Source organism: Camponotus vicinus, unplaced genomic scaffold (assembly GCF_025532165.1).
Source record: "Camponotus vicinus isolate PSW18456_S1 unplaced genomic scaffold, iyCamVici1.0 SCAF_3, whole genome shotgun sequence".
Classification (NCBI taxonomy): Eukaryota; Metazoa; Arthropoda; class Insecta; order Hymenoptera; family Formicidae; genus Camponotus; species Camponotus vicinus.
The window spans coordinates 11,855,287-11,875,580 of NW_028141967.1; the positions used below are offsets into that span (position 1 = coordinate 11,855,287).

General features: G+C 38.5%; 2 protein-coding genes and 1 pseudogene across 15 annotated transcripts in view; all 3 read right to left on the reverse strand.

The window, feature by feature from the left end:
* Ttll5 (Tubulin tyrosine ligase-like 5) overlaps positions 1-20,294 on the reverse strand; it is a 354,482-nt gene that overhangs the window by 223,588 nt on the left and 110,600 nt on the right. The window lies entirely within an intron of this gene.
* On the reverse strand, positions 9,914-11,146 carry LOC145968651 (uncharacterized; annotated as a pseudogene).
* LOC145968653 (uncharacterized) lies at positions 17,716-18,786 on the reverse strand. Its single transcript, XM_083094298.1, has one exon. The coding sequence runs from the start codon at positions 18,784-18,786 to the stop codon at positions 17,716-17,718; it is 1,071 nt and encodes a 356-aa protein (XP_082950424.1).

The window sequence follows — 20,294 nt, forward strand, 5'->3', positions numbered from 1 at the left end:
TAGCGTATTATATGCATTGTTCGTTCGACGACTCGTTATCCGCGTACCATTCTCGCCGCAGTATTGATTGTATCGCGTGGTTCGCCGAAGAACTTAAAAATTTAACGTTACGTGTAAAGACTATTTTAATGACTACAAATGTCTCCATGGTAAATTTAACATCGGACGAGTGGAAAAAATTTCACAGCGCAACGCATTGCCATATTTGCGAAAAACCGTTTACGCAAGAAGACGATACACGCGTACGCGATCATTGTCATTTGACCGGACGATATAGGGGTCCCGCGCACTCAAATTGCAATCTAAATTACAAAGAATCATTATATATTCCGATAGTCTTCCACAATTTATTAGGTTACGACGCGCATTTCATTATCGAGGATATAGCCACAGCGTTCGAAGGGGAAATCGAATTACTTCCAATAACCAAGGAAAAATATATCGTTTACAAAAACTGTTAAAGTTGCATAAGACAATTGGAAAAATTATATAAAATTAAGTTTTATCGATTCGTACAAATTTCTTACGGCAAGTCTCGACAAATTGGCATCTTATCTAGACAAAGACAAATTCAAAATTTTAAAATCAGAATTTCAAAATTTATCTGCAGAAAATTTCAGTTTATTAACACGGAAAGGCGTCTTTCCGTACGAATACGTCGACTCTGTAGATAGGTTGCAAGATACGTCTTTACCACCGCGCGAATCGTTTTACAGTTCTTTGACCGGTGAAACTATATCCGAGAGCGATTACGCGCACACCGAGAACATCTGGATGCGATTCTCCATTCGAACGCTAGGCGAATATAGTGATTTGTACCTGAAAATCGACGTCTTGTTATTAGCCGATATTTTTGAAAACTTTCGCGATAGTTGCATCAAAAGTTACGGACTCGACCCCGCGTATTATTATACTCTTCCCGGATACACGTGGGATGCCATGTTAAAGCATACAAAGATTACATTCGAATTACTTACCGACATCGACATGGTCATGTTTATCGAACGCGGTATACGCGGTGGTCTGAGTCAGTGTTCTAACAGATACGCGCGCGCTAATAACAAGTACATGCAACAATCGTACGATCCATCGAAACCATCGTCGTACTTGATGTATTTCGATGTAAATAATTTGTACGGATGGGCAATGTGTCAACCGTTGCCCTATGCCGATTTTCGATGGATCGACGACGTGTCGAATTTTGACGTAGCATCGATCGCGTTAGATTCGCCTACGGGTTATATCCTCGAAGTCGATCTCGAGTACCCGCAACATCTTCACGATACGCACACTAACCTACCGTTTTGCCCGACACGCGACAAGCCGCCCGGCAAGCGGCAAGACAAACTCCTCGCAACGCTATACGATAAGAAGCGTTACGTGATACACTACCGTAACCTACAGCAATGTACGCGACACGACTTTCGCGTTACAAAAATACATCGCGTATTACAATTTACACAATCTCCGTGCCTTCGCAGTTATATCGAATTAAATACACAGTTTAGAACACTCGCGAAAAATGATTTTGAAAAAAATTTATATAAACTGATGAATAACGCGGTATTTGGTAAGACGATGGAAAATGTGCGTAATCGTGTCGATGTAAAATTATTAACAAAGTGGGACGGACGATACGGAGCAGAAGCAATGATACCGAAACCAAATTTTCATAGTAGAAGCGTCTTTTCGGAAAATTTGGTTGCCATAGAATTACGCAAACTTGAAGTGAAATTTTATAAACCAATCTATGTCGGCATGTGCATACTCGACATTTCTAAAACGTGCTTGTACGAATTTCATCATGAGTACATGTCACCGCTATATCGTGATAAATGCCGGGTAATGTACACCGACACAGACAGTCTTATATACCACATTGAGTGCGAAGATGTCTATGAAAATATGAAACATGATATCGCTAGTTTCGATACGAGCGATTATCCAATTGATAACGCGTACGGTATACCGCTCGTGAATAAAAAAGTACCGGGTTTAATGAAAGATGAAAATAACGGCGCGATAATGACCGAATTCGTCAGGCTTAGAGCAAAAATGTATGCGGTGAGAATGGACGGGAAAAAGGATAAGAAGAAGGTTAAAGGTGTCAAAAGTAACGTTGTTGCGAGAACGATAACATTCGACGATTACACGCGGTGTCTGAATGACGAAATTGAAATGACACGACAGCAATCTTGCATAAGATCGAAATTGCACAAAGTGTATACCGTCCGCGAGATGAAAATTGCTCTGAGTCCGTACGATGACAAGCGGTATATCGTACCTGATTCGACCGACACATTACCATGGGGACATTATAGGATACCCTTATAATATAATATATATAATGTAATGTAATATAGTATGTGATATAATGTAAGATATTATACTATAAAGAAATATTATTTTTGTATATGTATCTCATATGTATATGTATTTCATATATTGTATTATATACGATTATTGGAAAGGATGTATTAATAAAGATTTTTGTATTTTTATATATTTCATGTATATTTTTTATATGTTGTACATATTTTTTCTTAAATTTAAAAATAAATACAATTTGTATGAATTAAATCACATTGTCCTTATGTATCCAAGAATTGTGCGAATTGTCAAATCCCAACCATTTCACGTAAACCTCGTTATCCCTCCTACGCAGTATTTTCTCCACGAGATACACGTCCGGATAATTCGCGCGATGCAACTCGTACTCGTAGAACGCTCCAGCGATAGATTTTTTGCGATAATCCTCCAGTAGATAGCTTACGGGATTAGTATGTTGTACTTTTGCAATTTTAAACACTTCGGTTGTCCAATTTGGCGTGTAACCTTTCTCGAAAACTGTCTTGTACCTGCTAACGCGTACCGAGTCACCTACTTTGAATTTCGCCGGACCCGCGATATTTACATGGTTGTACACAGTAGCCAAGAGTCTTTCAGCGATCGCGGGAGTAACGTCGACGGGTCGCATACCGATCGTTCGATGCTTGCGCGCGTTGTAATCCGATACGAGTCGCGGCAACGCGCTGATCCACTTGTAAGATCCGTTCAGCGTAAACATCTTCCACATGTCGTTTTTCAGCGTGCGATTGAATCGCTCAACGATCGATGCCTTTGTGGGTAATCTCAGGATATAAGAAATGAACGTTTCTCAGTAAAATAGCTCCGAATTTATTTTAATCTATAATTTTGGGCGTCTTGTATACTATGTGAAGTCTTGTGTGTACTGTGTGAAGGCGCGATGTGAACTATCGGTAGGCGCGAGATAGATTCTCTTGAGACTCGACAATCACTCTTCGAAAGCGGGATACTGAATGAATCCTGGAAAACCAGGATTCGGCATGCACGATTCGGGAAAAAGTTTTATAATCGGAAAGATTCTCGGAGGGACGAGTGACCGTTGTGTAGGAAAAAATCGTGTGCTTGCCATATGTTAGTCGGCAATGTAACGGATCGATGGAAGGCTGCGTAATATGCAAGGGTTGTAAAATTTACGAAAGTGAAAGCGGAGTAGGAGACAATCGTCCCTACGCGGTCAACGATGAGGGTGACGTAGCGCATGTGTGTCGCTACACCTTCAATACCGAATATGTAGAATAGTGATAGTTACGTCCAGACCCTTGAAAGGTCGGGCCATCTGGAAGGACGCAACCTACTTACCCGGTGACACACTTATCGGGCGTGTGTATAGATCGGGTCGAGCGCACTGTCAGGGGCCTGGCACAGGTCAGTGACCAGAATGGTCCCTTTAACTCTGTGAGTGTCCTAGGCCGTTACGCTCGTCGGTCCCTTTTCGGTAAGAGAATCGAATCTCTTTTACTCGGGACGGGACCCTGTGCGATTTCGATAATTGAGGGAATGAGAACGGGTACCAAAAATTAAATGAAAATTTTATCGTAAATTACCATTTATTCATTAATCAGTTGTTTGAGCGATATAAAATATGTTTACATAAAGATCCTTTTTTAAAAATACAAAATATAATTGAAAAAAAAATGTTTTTGTGTGTTGTTTTGTATATGTGAGGGAATTTCCGCGGGTGTTACATTGGTTCGGAGGACGTCAGCCAGGATAAAAGGTGGGAAGTCTAATCTTCAGGTAATTTATCCTGGCTGGATTATTACAAAATTAATTTTATTTCAATTTTTCTATTTAAACATATGTATTATAAAGTTAAAGGGGAGAGGACAAAGGGTCAAGGATTTTCAAATTGGATAGTGGACGGAGGGAATTTCTTCCACAGGGCTTGTATAGGAACTCCTAATGGAAGGTGGGAGCCAGGAAGATACCACGCAATTATAGCATCAGGAGGGGCACTGGTTAGGTAGCGACGGAACTCCTCGTGGTCCACAGGACCGGAGCCCACGCGAAAAGATCCTTCGGGAATGGGGAAGTCGATGAGGGGAAACTGGGATAGGAAATAACCTAGAGGGTGAGAAGGGGGAGGTTCAGGAGTTTCGGGACTGTTAGGAGGTCCCGACGGGGAATCGGGAGGGAAATCGAAGGGGTTGGAATCCTCTTCGAGGTCGGGAAGATCTCTCGCAAAATCTCCCAGTGCCTCGCCGAATTCAGAAAATTCTGAGGAGGTGGAAGGGGAAGGAAGATCTGAGTCGAGGGTGATAACAGATATGGGAGGAGTACGCTCCCGGAGGTGAGGGGGAACGAGGGGGTTCGGGAGAAGGCAAAGGAGAGGGTTCAAATACAAGGGTAGACGGGGAAGGAGAAAGTTCTGGTGGGAGCGGGGTACGAGATCTGGGGGGTGAACCAGGCGAAGGCGCGGGGGCCGGAACAGGTGTAACGGGGGAGGTCGAGGAATGTCCTGGGGACGAGATTGGAGAATAATTCGGGATAAGGGATGAGGAAGAGGGGTTAGGAGGGTGTGTGTTAGTGTCGAGTTTATTACTGTCTATACTAGTGGTCGAACGATTTACTGAACCGCCAATAGCTTGAGCCAGCCCTTCTCTTAACCGTTTGTTCCGGCGATTCCGCCAACGCCTATTGTTTGACATATCCGATCACAATTTGAAGAAGCAATTATATATATATATATATATATATATATATATATATATATATTTATATCGAGAAGAAAATTAAAGGGAACTAATGGGATAGATTGCTGTAAAGAATCTTTGGAGAGTGGGGAAGTATTCGTGAATTCCAATTCTGAAATCCGCAACGAATAGATAGGAGGAATATTCGTGAATTCCAATTCTGAAATCCGCAACGAATAGATAGGAGGAATATTCGTGAATTCCATTTCTGAAATCCGCAACGAATAGATACGAGGAATATTCGTGAATTCCAATTCTGAAATCCGCAACGAATAGATAGGAGGAATATTCGTGAATTCCAATTCTGAAATCCGCAACGAATAGATAGGAGGAATATTCGTGAATTCCAATTCTGAAATCCGCAACGAATAGATAGGAGGAATAGTCGTGAATTCCAATTCTGAAATCCGCAACGAATAGATAAGAGTAATATTCGTGAATTCCAATTCTGAAATCTGCAACGAATAGATAGGAGGAATATTCGTGAATTCCAATTCTGAAATCCGCAACGAATAGATAAGAGTTATATGGAAAGGGAATTGAATTGTTAACGATAAATTACTATTGATGGTTATTATGAAATTCTAACTGATCGAGAGTATTATTGATTAAATTTTTATTATTTTAAGGATCTATAGTTCAAACTCTTTAATTACTTAAAGATCGTTTTTGATATCGTCAGTCGAATGGGAAAGAGAAATAGGAACTGAGAGAGAAATTTAAACTTACTACTTATTGTGAACGTTGCAAGGTGTTGAAAAAGAAATTTAATCCGACCGGAGCTGAAAGCGCAGGTGGGTGGCTGTTGGTTGAAGATGAGTGGAATGCTCAGTTGATCCAAAGTTCACCTCACTCACTTCACTTACTTATTGACAATGATTGAATTTAAACAGATACTCTGTGCTGCACGAAAGAGGTGTCGTAATTTCTTTAAAATGAACTGTGTTCTATGAACTGTGAACTGAAGTGTGTCCGCGTCTTCGGCTCGCGAGTTTTAAGGATTTTACTCCTCCTCCCTTCTGGATGGTGGGGAATCTTTTTAGGCGAATTAAATGATTTCTATTACTCCCTTCCTAAGGTCAAGGAGCTTGATTTTTTAAAAGGAGAGGGGTCTCTTAAGATTTTAATTGGTTAAGCCCTTTGGCTCGAGACTTAGCTCCATCCAGTAGAGAGTGGGAGTGAGCTGATTATCTTATCGCTTGGCGATTTGGCGATTCGGAGAACGCTCGAGGGTGGCCTGTCGAACGAGCGCACGTGCACTATCAATTTCAAGAATATTGCTGTATGTTTAGATTTTGACAATCTTCCCGAGAACCAGATCTTTATTTTAAAATTTCTTTAGATAGAGAGGCTTCGAATATAAAGCCGTACCAATAGATACGGGACAGTTAGAGTTTCTCATAACAATTCACGAATTTATTTAGAGTTTCGTTAACGCTATCTCGACTGGCCACTCTCAGTATTAGATTTGTTAAAGTTTAATGGCGATACCCGCGGGTTAGGTTGCGTTCTTCTAAGCGCTATCTTTATTCCTAAGAAGAATCGCTTTGCATTTCGAATGCAAGTCGATCCTTAATTTCTTTCTTCCACGAAATCGTTTCGAGGAAAGAAAAGAATCGTGGAGTCCACTGGACGTAACACCCCCCGCCTTAGATAAATGTTGGGGGTACACGACATTTGCATATAATAGGAATATTAGATTCTTTTCTTTCTGAGAAACGGAAAAAAGAAATTTATACGCATTATTATTATATACTTAAAGTAATATGTAACAGTATAGAGTATAAGTGTGTTATAAATTTTTAAAGAAGGAGGAAAGAAAAGGCGACCTCCATAACCCCTTCCTTTTATTCTTTCGTCCTTCTTGTACATGATTTCTTTTTATATATGTATTTTTATTTTTTTTTATTTTTTTTATATACACATTTTTATATATATATATATTTTTTTTTTTATGATTAAAATATAATATGATTAAATATTATATAAAGACAACTTAACATAAGAAGAATATAAGGATAGTTTAATAAAAATAATTGATAATTGATATTTTAACGCAGTTATATAGTTGCGTGAAAGAGAAGACTGGAGCGGAGAAAGGATAGTAAGGACAAGAGAGAGATGTGGACATTTTGTCTTTGTCAGAGTCGATACCAGATGAGCGTATGAGAGAGAAAGACAAGGCTCCTTCTTTGTCTTTTGATCTTACTCTTCTCTCCGTAAGGGAAAGACTGGTATTCCCCACCCTCGATTCAGGTTAGTCTCGTCAGTCTTCCAAAATGTTTGAATACAGTTTACACATTCGTTTGCAGGTCTGATTCTCATCATGGTTTGATTGCATTGCGTGCAATTTCTTAGAGTTTCAGTAAAGTCTCTATGAATTATCATGTGTGGCAACACCATTAAGTACTTACGTCGGTGGCCTTTTGGCACTGTAAGGTAGCAGTGGGTGCAAATTTTTTGCTGATGATTTGTGAGGTGCTGGAAGATGTAGTTTTCTGATTGCCTGACACACCTGAGTTCTAATAGGTAATCTGATGTTCCGGAATGGTCTTGTGGTCTTGTTCCTCTGGTAGATCTATGAATTTCTTCTCCATGCGTGTCGGGGTTCCAGGAAAGCCATTGTCTTTCTGCCATTTTGCGCTGTGGTTGATGGTTAATTATTCAAGAATTAACTGTAAATACTTGGAATGTGAGATTATATATATATATATATATATATATATCTTATATATTCTTGGTTTTTTATTATATTTCTAGTATTATTTTTCTTTTCTTATTATTATTATTTTTTTTTGTTTTTTTTTTCGTTGAGGAGAAGGAGTGATAATATAGAGACAAACAAGGGCATGTGGTTATGGTCAGAGAGTCAGGATTTGATGGTGAGAGTGCGAGGGGGAAAAAGGGGGAAAAGGTTTCTCTTTTCACTGTTATGTTTCTTCCCATCGGGCGAAGACAGGCGCTCCCCATCCTTCGCTAAGATATGCTTTATCGGTGTTCAAGTATTTTTCGATGCATCCTTTGCACTCTTCAGCTGGTCTAATTTTTATTATTATCTTATGGCATTGTGTGCATCTGGTTTGATTTTCTACTGATGCTCTATGTACTAGATTATGTGGTGCCACTACAGCGTATTCTTGCTGATAGTCTTCCGGAACTTTAAAGAAACATAAACTGCAGATTTTATAGCAGTCTGAAATACGTTGATAAATTTCGCCCTCGAGTGAAACAATACATCGAAGTTTAAATGGGTAGCTGTAGGTTTCAGGGTGATCGCTTGGTTTTACGCCGTCAATCAATTCATCGTCTTCTTCCTGATTTTCAACGGATAAGTAATGATGTCCCGGCATTTCTACGCTGTAAGCGATTATCAAGTGTTCAAGGGTGACTCTTGTTGTATATATATAAAAGAAATTAGAATAAATAGCTTTGCGCTATATAGTTGTTATCCTGTAAATATGTTTTACTTATTGTATATATATTTTGCATATATTCATTATATATATATTTTTATTATTATTATTATTTTTTTTTATTATTATTATTTTTTCTTTTTCTTTTTATTTTATTATTATTATTATTATTTTTTTTCTTCCTTTTTTCCTTTTACACTGCGGGGGAAACATGCTCCATAATGTTTTTGCTGTGACGAGCTATTCCTAATTTAATTAGTGCTTCTTTAAAATCGTATGACGCATCGAAATTTACAGATTGTAGTCGAAGATTAACTAAAGCAGCTCCTTTCCAAAGAGGTTGTACTATGTTTATCCATCCTTTATTACCCTCGGCGACTATGCGAGCTAGATTTTTATTAACTTCTGGCCAGGTGGGAGTGGGGGGTTCTGATCCTGTGTGAGCTAAAGCACAAGCGATGGCACGCCAAGGTAATTTTCTGAACTCATCGTCAAGTTCGTACAGTTCATTGTGAGACAGACATATTTTCCGGCCAATGTCCTTTAGAAAGATTTCGACTGCTCCTATTAGTCTGCTGACTCTGATTATTATACCTCTATGCCAGAGCTTGTTGTGCATTACGCTGACGGCTTGGTCTTCGTGTATATTTGTCATGAGTTTCTTATTAGCGGCCATTTTTATTTGTAATTTATTTTGCAGTTTTTCGTAGGCTTTTTCATCATTTCGGAGTTGTACCCAGAAGAGTAACGGCGATTCCACGCATACAACTCTTACTTCTTGATGCCCTGAGCGCAAATGTGTGGTGTCGATGGATTCGATTTCCATTTTTTATAAAGAGCGATAATGTCGATGGTATTATCGAAAAGATATTTCCTCCAGTGTTTCTATCAAAAGATGGAAACTGTGCGATTATTTTAATTGTTATCATTATTATTACTATTATCGTCATTACTACTGACATTTTATCAGGGAATATAATATATATATATATGTGTATATAAATTTAGGGCAGTACAATGTACAAATTATAGTGTATAGGTACAATGAGGAAAGGGGGAAAGGAAGAAAAGGAGAAGAGTAAATTTGACTACGACGTCCATTTCCAACTTTATGTCTTCCGGGAAGCATATCAGGAACTTGCTCCGTCTTGACATACGGAGGGCAAGTTCCTCTTCCAACTCTTGAAGGTCCTGGTCACCGTTTTTCAACCGGACCCAAAATAATAAGGGAGACACGACCCGGAGGATAAAAACCTCCAGTCGAAATCGTGTAAGGCTTCCCGTGTCAATGGCTGCTGGTTCCATTTTTCTATAAAAGAGGTTAATTTGTCTTATCATTTGCGACTTTTCCGCCGATTATCTATTTGAGTTTTATGGAAGATAACGTTGACAGAAGGCTGAAGAGAGGGGATAGAGGTTTGTAGCGGAATGCTTAAACCTTCATTCCCTGAGTTGTAGAGTATAGGTAGAGTTCTCTTTATCAGAAAGAGATGGATAGATACGGTCTGAGGATCCTTCAGTGTCAGCGGGGTGTTTATTCTTTTGTGGATTCTCGAGTGGAGCGGATGGTTCGTTTGTTGACGGTGGTTGCTTTAGTTTTAAGTGTAATAAGAGCTGAGTGAGAGAATCCCAGATGGCTCCAAGCAAGTATATGGACCAACCATATACTGTATGCAAAGCGTAGCCATGAACTAGAGTATCTAATATCAACTTAAAAATTCTAACGGATAGATATATTCCCATGATTCCAGCGCTGATGTTTCTTAAAATTAAAAATCTATTCCAAAATTTTTCCCAGGTAGAGACGGCGATTTTTTCTATTGCGTCTTTGTCTAAAAGATTGGTAATTGAACCTCCCTGTAAGGATGTAGGTCTTCCCATTATTCCCCTGGCGATGGTGTTAAGTACCGCGGGCCTCTCGGCAGGGAACATAATATGGTCTTTTAGATCTTCCAGATCGTTTTCGCTATATATGCCACTAGTGGCTAGCGAACCAGGGCTAACGTACTTCCAAGTAGGCTTGGTTAGAGGTTTCATAATGGCAGGGGGTACTGTATCTACTGGTTTAGGCATAAGTTTATACCATGAATCTCCCAGCAGGTACATTGCAGGTGCAAATGCGTTGCATGCCATTTGTATCCCCTGACGCAGTATTACATGTGTCTGCGGTGTCAAAAAGAATGTTCGATTTCCCCTTAATACAGGAAGTTGATTGTAACATTCCGTTTAAGCAAGTCTCACCTCGACAGGTACGCATTTTACTATGTGGATTATCTCACCGGCTAACAGTGCCATATATCCTGGTCCTTTCATTAAATAATATGCAAATATATCAGGCGATTGAGTTGCTATGGCTAAGGCGTTTTGCAGTAATTGTTGCTCCAGATTACATTGTTGTAAAAGTATATTTCTATATAATTCACTTATTTGTGTACGTATGTGTCTTTCTACATACACGAATTTAGAATTCATGTATGTGAAAATATCGAGATTTGATACTTTTGATTGTTTTTTAAAGATTTCAATGCCAGGTGATGCTTCAAAAATTATCAATTTTGGATGTTCAGTACGAATTAGAGTATATCCACAAGTAATATATTTCCCACGGCTGGTTAATGCGAATATAGTGTTTTGTGCTGTTAACGAATAAGCTACTTGTGATTGCTGATTCATGCTGTCAATTATCTTGTCAGCATATCCTTCATATAATACGCCATAGCTAGAAAATTTGCAAGTATCAGCAGGTACGGGATCCTAGAAGGTATCTCCTCCTTCTATATCTAAACAACTTGTAGCGCTGAGTTCACACGCTACTCCAGATCTGAGGTGTACTTTGTTAGTATTTATTTTTACGTCGGCTACGTAATCTTGGAGAGTAATCTTAATACTGCCCAGTACAATGACGTCCGCCCATGTTCCATATGGGTCGGAATAAGCGCTTCCGGAGCACGATCCTTCCGAGTTGATGTGACCGGCTAATATTATAGGACGTGTCAGGGTTTGATTTGATTTTAACCCAGTTATGTAAGTTCCTGCCAATTCATAAGTTCCATAAGTGTGCATACGGCGACATGCTTCACGAGTGGTTTCTTGTATGAATGAATATTTGCCGTTAAAGACATCCATGGTGTGAGAAAACATCCCGCATTTCTTAATTAAGCGGTCGACTTCAATTTTACATTGTATTACTTTCACAGAGTCAAATTCGTTAATTTGAAGTAGTTGAATATAAATTCGGCTTGAATTTACGCTTTGCTGGGGAATATCACATTCTTCGATGTTTAGTAATGATAAAGTGGTGAGATTAGCAGACGCCGAACCACAATCGTAGCCTATTATTCCATGGGTGAATTGTAAATTCACAAGTAAGAATGTTAACATAGCTATTCCCCTGGGATCCATCTGCAAATTTTTCTTATATATATTACGATATAATTAACCTATCTATTTATCAATCATTTACGTTGTTTAACTATTACACTTATTATTTAGTTACTACCTAACAAAAGAATATTACATGTGTACATATATATATATATAAATTTTTTTTATATATATATTATTATTTTTTATTATTATTATTATTTTTTTTTCTTTTTCCCTTCCCTTTTTGTAAGGGTTTATTATTATTGTTATTATTACAATTAATATTATTATTATCATTATTGTTTATCTTCTTGATGGTTTGATGATTTATTAATAGGTTTAATATAAGAAATTCGCAACCGATTTGGATGTACTATTCGGCTGTTCTTTTTTATTTTTATCCTTACATTATTTTTATTTAAAATTTCTAAAACTTCATGAGGGCCTGTGTAATGATCGCCGAATTTTCCCGGTTTCGGGCCCTTTAGTAAAAATACCTGATCTCCAGATTTAAAGGTTTGAGGATTGATTTTTCTGTCATAATATTTCTTTGATCTATGCTTGGCGCTGATTACATTTTCTCTTGCATTCCCTTGAATGTTGTGTAGCTGTGTTACAAGGTTTATCAGGTATTCATCGTAATTTGCTAATCTATCTTCGGGTGCTGGGATTTCACTTGAAGGAACTCTTGCTATTTTTCCAAATACTAGCTCGTATGGAGTGTGTTTTGTAGCTTCATGCACGTTTGTGTTATAATTAAACATTGCAAGTCCTATCCATCGGTCCCATTGCTTTTGTTCATTAGCATATTGTTTAAGATATTCTCCTAGTGCGTGATGTGACCTTTCTAAAGATCCATTTGATTGTGGATGAAAGGCGGTAGTACGGAATTTACGAATTTTAAATAATTTAGCTATTTTCTTCATTAAGTCGCTAATAAAATTTCTGCCTTGATCTGTTAATATAGCCTTGGGGGATCCAAGTACGCAAATAAAACGGTCTACGAATGCTTCTGCAATTGTTTCAGACGTCTGGTATGGCAATGGTATTCCCATGCAAAATTTTGTTAATTGATCTTGCAACGTTAATATATATTTGTTGCCTCTCTCGGTCTTTGGTAAAGGACCAACGATATCCATTGCTACTTTATCGAAGGCAAATCCTGGAGTGTCAGTGATTATCATGGGCTGTTTAGTTTTTACTCGGACTAATTTCTTTAACTGACATTGTAAACATTGTTGTATATATTTTTGGACGTCTGATTTTAAATTTTCCCAATAATAATTATGTTTTATTCTATGGTATGTTTTAGTAACGCCACGATGTCCTCCTGCTGGTGGACAGTGCGTCTCGCCGATTATAACAGGGCGTAAATCTTTAGGAGGATATTTAATTAATCCATTACATATTATTATTTTAGTGGGTGTGTCGAGGAGTATTAATCGAAGCTGTATCTTAATATTATCCCACGGGACATTGTTAACGTAATCAGTCTTTGCTATGCTGAGTGTTTCTAATTTCAATGTTTCAAGTAGATTTCTTAAATCGTATAATACTGTAACGATTTGGTTGAGAGTTACTGTAGGACCCTCTCGTTGTCCCTCGCTGACAGGCAGTGCCACGTGGTAGTAGTTCTTATATTTTATGGCGTTAGCTTTACACAAGACAAGAGAATTTAGATGTGGTAATTCGTTTCGTTCAAATAATTTTTTAGATCCAGAATCCAGAGGATCTCCCTCTGTATCAACAAAATATGCAATGTTGTCTTTTCGTAAAAATAGTAATTCACGTGAGTCGACAATATTATTCTTTAAGAATTTATCTCTGATTATAACGGGTTTTATTTTCCTGAATTTTAGATTTTTATTAATGTCATCTTCTTCCGTATCTTCTTCCTCCGTATCTTCTTTTTCCGTATCTTCTTCTTCCTTCTTTTTTTCTTCTGTGCTTAATTCATTTATTGTTTTATAATTTTTATCAGGAGGATCATTTCGTTCATTAATTTTTTCGGTATCATTTTTGAATTTAGCTGTCTGACTTCTTGTTAATATTCTATTCTGTTTAGGAGGATCATGTATCAATGCTTTCTCTGTTAGCTGTGCCTCAACCGGTTCGTTTAATTCTTCTAAAGTAAATGGAAGCAAGTCAGGATTATCTTCCGTTATTATTTCTTCATTATCTTCGCTATTGGAGAGATGTAAATGAAAATAGTCACTTTCTTCTTCTTCTTCGTCTTCTTCAAGTTCTTCTAACATTTCAGATATTACTTGTGCATCTTCGGGGTTGTCAGGGTTTAAAGGTTTTTTATTCCTTATAATTTTGCAATCGAATTCTTCCATATTTGCGGGATTCCTAGATAATGCATCTGCATTTACATTTGTTTTTCCTGCCTTGTATACTACTTCATAATCATATTCGGCCAATTTCAGTCTCCATCTTAATATCCGCATATTTGCATCTTGAGCGTTTTTAAACCACATTAGTGGTTTATGATCTGTAACTAAGGTGAATTTTCTTCCGTACAAGTATGGTCGGAAATGCTTAACGCAATATACTATTGCAAGTGCTTCTTTTTCGTAGGTATCGTACTTTAATTCATTGTCCGTCAGAGTTCGTGAGGCATAGGCTATCGGCCTATCTTTATTTACTTGTCCTTGTGATAGGATTCCTCCTACGGCTATGCCAGAAGCGTCGGTGGTTAAAATAAATGGTTTAGAGAAATCCGGGTATTGTAATACTGGTTCTTCGCACAATTTTTGTTTTAAAGTTTCAAATGACTCCTCTTGAGTGGCCGTCCACTCAAATCGTACATCATTCTTTAATAATAATGTTAATGGTTTCGCTAATTTAGAAAAGTTTGGTATAAATCTTCTATAATATCCGGCAAGTCCCAAAAATTGTTTAATATTTCTTAGCGTTTTCGGTCTTGGAAAGTGTTGTACTGCTTCTAATTTTTTCGGATCCGGTTTTACTCCATCTCTGCCGATTACATGTCCCAGATATGTTACTTCAGATTTCAGAAACTCACATTTATCAGGTTGTAATTTCAGGTTAGCCTCACGAAGACGTTCAATTAATGCATTGTATTTCCTTTCATGTTCTTCCAATGAAAATGCGTAAATGACGATATCATCCATATAAACAAATAATTCTTCACCTTGTAATCCGGTCAACACTAAATCCATTAGGCGTTGAAAGGTCGCTGGAGCGTTTTTAAGACCGAAAGGCATTCGCTCGAATTCATAATGTCCAAAAGGCGTTGTAAATGCGGTTTTATGACTATCTACAGAATCCATTTTTATTTGGTGAAAACCGGATGCTAAGTCGCATACTGAAAAATAACGAGCTCCTCCTAATTGATCCAATATATCGACGATATTCGGAAGAGGATATGCATCTCCTATAGTTTTTTCATTTAAAGCGCGAAAGTCTAAGACCATTCTCCACCTTTTATTACCCTTTGAATCTTCCTTTTTTGGCACAATCCATATAGGCGTATTGTAAGGTGATTGTGAGTGTTTCACAATGCCTCCTTCTAGTAATTCTTCTACCTGTCTATTTATTTCTTCTTTTTGTGTATTTGTGGGAAACGATACTGTCGGGTATTTATTGGATGGTCGTCTGTGGTCGGAATTTGATGTAGTAATACGTTCGTCGCAGTTAATTTTTCTCCGGGAATGTGAAATCGATCTTGACTATTCGTTATTAATTTTATTACGTTGTCTCTCTCTGTTCCATTTAGATGTTCTAATCGTAGAGATTCTATTATTTTAACGAGTCGATCCTTCATTTTTCTTTCAGTGACCACCAAACACTTGGAATTTGCAGTATTAATTTGTTGATTTTCGTCACGTTTTGATTTACGTTTTCGCATAAATTTATCTATGATCTCTTGAGATATGTTTAACAAAGACGTGGAAATTCTTGAAGACGGTCTGTGTTCTTTGAGACCTTTAATTTTTAATTTTTTATTTTTTCGAGTCATCGTTTGAACTTTATTGAGGAGATTTTTTAGAGAAATTTCAAATTCATTATCATTATTTTTTGAAAATAATTCGAATTCCGGAAATTCGATATCAAAGGGGGATAAGGAATTGCTCCCCTTTTTAAAATAAGAAGGTGTCGAATTGTGTAACGAGGTTTGGTAACTTCCCTCCTCACAATTGACGGAGCTAGGATTTTCTGTCGAGGTTTGGAAATTTCCCTCCGAAATCCTAGAGTTAATTTCCCCTGGAGAGGTCTGGTAATTTGCCTCTTCTAGGATTTTTGAATTTATTTCCCTGATTTTTTCTTCATGGTTATTTTTATTTTTAATTTCTTTCTTGTTTTCCCTTTTGTTTAATATCTCTTCTTTATTTTCATTCAATATTCCATCAATAGTAGGATTATGTTGATGGTTTTCATGTTCAAAGTCCGCTCCATTTTTGCAACTTGCAGTTTCCTCTTCTTTCTTCCTTTTTATTTTTATTTTATTTTTATTCTTATTCTTGATTTCATTTTCTTCTTGATTTATTATTTCTTTATTAGTTTTGTTTTGAGATTCCTTGATGCTAACTTCATTTGTATTTTTATTTTTATCTTCGATTTCCATCTCACCCTTGTAATTGAGCTCTTCAGTCTTTTTGTTAAATTCCTTATGTTTAATTTCTTCCTCCATACGGACTGATTTTTCTAAGTCGTTTCTGTTTTCCAGTGTAGATTCATGGTCGTCAAGCACTTCATTCAACGGTTTTAAGCGCAGGTTCGGAACTTGTACTTCCGTTTCTTCGTCTAGGGTACTTATGATGTTTAAATACGCTTTTCCGGATGTATTTTCGACAATGGTGTCCCCTAGATAAATTCCGTGAGTTAATTTTAATCTGGGTATATATCCTACTTTTATTTCTGGATTTTTTATCCTCACATAAAATAATGACTCAGATCGTGGAGCCACTACGATCATCTCCGGCGTAAAGAAAGGTATGTTAATTCCGGATGCAACCAGGCATTCTTCCGCATAATCTATTTTCGAAAAAGTTTGTTTAAAAAATTCATTGCCTAATATTCCAGATTGCGGAATTGGGAAATCGTTAGATACAATATGAAAGATGACTGGTAGTTCAAAAAGAGTTAATACGATTTCACCGAGGGTGTAAACAGGATAATCATTTATACCATTTAATTTTAATATATTTTTGTAATTAATATTAAGTCCCTCAGGCGCGAAATTTTCTTTGATAACATTAGGTCCAGATCCTATATATCTAACATAAGAGTTATGGAAGTCGGCATATCTTTAACGTTAACCCGGACAGTAGGCACTAGGCTTTGCTTGTTGAGATTTACTGTCACAGGCTGTACATTTATGTTATTACTTCCTACTTGGCCACTTGAGATTGTGAAGGGTGTGAGGTCTGCCCGGCCCCCTGCTGCACACCCGACGTCGAGGGGCCCTTGTAGTTTCCCTGACTATTTTCCTTGCGACGGTTGTTACTCGCGATACGTAATTGACAATCATCGAGTAGGTGACCTCGGTCTTTGCAATATCGACAGAATAAATCGTTCTTAGGCGCCGCTTGTTGATTAATTTTAGAACGACATTCTTTAGAGGTGTGTCCGAATTTGTCGCAAGTTTGGCAAGTAATTCTCGGTTTATTTTCGAGGTCTCTCTCTTCATTTTGTTTTATCCAGCAATTATTGGCGGAATGTCCTGGCTTATCACACCACTGGCAAATTACAGAGACTTTATTGGGTTGACTATTAGTATTTTGTCGACAGGTTTTTGCATTATGTCCTGGTTTTGAACATAATTGACAGGTGGCAGCTTTTTCCTGTATTACGTTTATCGTTTGTCGAGCTTGAGGATCACGAAACCGACATTTGTCAGCACTATGCCCTCATTTTTTACAAATCTGACATATTAATATTTCCATGCCTAGATCAGATTTATGGTGATTTTGTAGTAAAAATTGAGAGAATTTTCGACAATTGTTTGCTACATGCCCCTCTTTGAGGCAGATTTGGCATGTTTCCCGCAATCGATTAGTAGGTAATATTTTTGTTCTGTTTGAGTCACTGCTCTGTCCCTGTCGTAAATCTGTCATTACCCGCAGTTCTCTTTCTATCCTTAAGGCATCGGCGACCGTTTCTTGTACATCTAAATCCCTCGCTATTCTTTGTTCGATTTCGGGCTTAAGCCCCCTTATAAAACATTTACTCATGTCTTTTTTTAGCGATGTCTTAGTAGCTTGGTCCGGCAATGTATTTCCGGGTCCTCTATACGCCTCTAATATCTGTTTTCCTAAGATCTTGACGCGGTTAGCGTAAGTAACTACATCCTCGTCATTTTTCTGATAAATACATCCTAGTTCTCCTTGGAGTTGATAGACAGTTTTTACCGGCCCATAAATTCGTTTTAAATAGGCAGTTAGTTGCGATAATTTATCAAAATCTTGGTCTTGAATCGTTCTGCGTGCTTCACCTACTATTCGAGTTCTTAAAATTTTAGTAAACTGCGGTTCGGCTTCCTTAGGAAGCATCGATTTTGCTTCTTCGCAGCCCTCAATAAAATAGTTAAGCGGAATGTTGCTGCCATCGAAGAAGGGGACAGCGTCAACCGCATATTTCAGTGTGGCGAAAGGATTTTGATGCGCCATGATTATAGGGTTTTCAGGATAGTTTTCAAAGTTATTACTATCAACTATTTTACTTATACTAGCGTTTGCGGCGGTTGGTTCAGAATCGTCGGAGGACGGCTCGGGCGAATCGGCAATTAGGGTATTTTCAGTTAAATTGGAAGAATTTTCTCCAATAAATCGGACTTGTTTAGATGTCGCTTTAGGGGTAGATGTGTGTAAGGGAGTAGAAACAGATCGAGTATTTTTCGGTTTACTATATTGCTCTAATGCTGTTTTATAAAGATCTTCTATTTCGTCTTTATTGACTTTACTTCGAGTCCCGTCACTCATTCCGGTTTCCAAGATCGCACATTTCAATCCCGGACGAGCCCCCAAAATTAATCAGTACGTTACGTCCAGACCCTTGAAAGGTCGGGCCATCTGGAAGGACGCAACCTACTTACCCGGTGACACACTTATCGGGCGTGTGTATAGATCGGGTCGAGCGCACTGTCAGGGGCCTGGCACAGGTCAGTGACCAGAATGGTCCCTTTAACTCTGTGAGTGTCCTAGGCCGTTACGCTCGTCGGTCCCTTTTCGGTAAGAGAATCGAATCTCTTTTACTCGGGACGGGATCCTGTGCGATTTCGATAATTGAGGGAATGAGAACGGGTACCAAAAATTAAATGAAAATTTTATCGTAAATTACCATTTATTCATTAATCAGTTGTTTTAGCGATATAAAATATGTTTACATAAAGATCCTTTTTTAAAAATACAAAATATAATTGAAAAAAAAATGTTTTTGTGTGTTGTTTTGTATATGTGAGGGAATTTCCGCGGGTGTTACATTGGTTCGGAGGACGTCAGCCAGGATAAAAGGTGGGAAGTCTAATCTTCAGGTAATTTATCCTGGCTGGATTATTACAAAATTAATTTTATTTCAATTTTTCTATTTAAACATATGTATTATAAAGTTAAAGGGGAGAGGACAAAGGGTCAAGGATTTTCAAATTGGATAGTGGACGGAGGGAATTTCTTCCACAGGGCTTGTATAGGAACTCCTAATGGAAGGTGGGAGCCAGGGAGATACCACGCAATTATAGCATCAGGAGGGGCACTGGTTAGGTAGCGACGGAACTCCTCCGTGGTCCACAGGACCGGAGCCCACGCGAAAAGATCCTTCGGGAATGGGGAAGTCGATGAGGGGAAACTGGGATAGGAAATAACCTAGAGGGTGAGAAGGGGGAGGTTCAGGAGTTTCGGGACTGTTAGGAGGTCCCGACGGGGAATCGGGAGGGAAGTCGAAGGGGTTGGAATCCTCTTCGAGGTCGGGAAGATCTCTCGCAAAATCTCCCAGTGCCTCGCCGAATTCAGAAAATTCTGAGGAGGTGGAAGGGGAAGGAGGATCTGAGTCGAGGGTGATAACAGGTATGGGAGGAGTACGCTCCCGGACAGGAGGTGAGGGGGAACGAGGGGGTTCGGGAGAAGGCAAAGGAGAGGGTTCAAATACAAGGGTAGATACGGGGGGGTAATACGGGGAAGGAGAAAGTTCTGGTGGGAGCGGGGTACGAGATCTGGGGGGTGAACCAAGCGAAGGCGCGGGGGCCGGAACAGGTGTACCGGGGGAGGTCGAGGAATGCCCTGGGGACGAGATTGGAGAATAATTCGGGATAAGGGATGAGGAAGAGGGGTTAGGAGGGTGTGTGTTAGTGTCGAGTTTATTACTGTCTATACTAGTGGTCGAACGATTTACTGGACCGCCAATAGCTTGAGCCAGCCCTTCTCTTAACCGTTTGTTCTGGCGATTCCGCCAACGCCTATTGTTTGACATATCCGATCACAATTTGAAGAAGCAA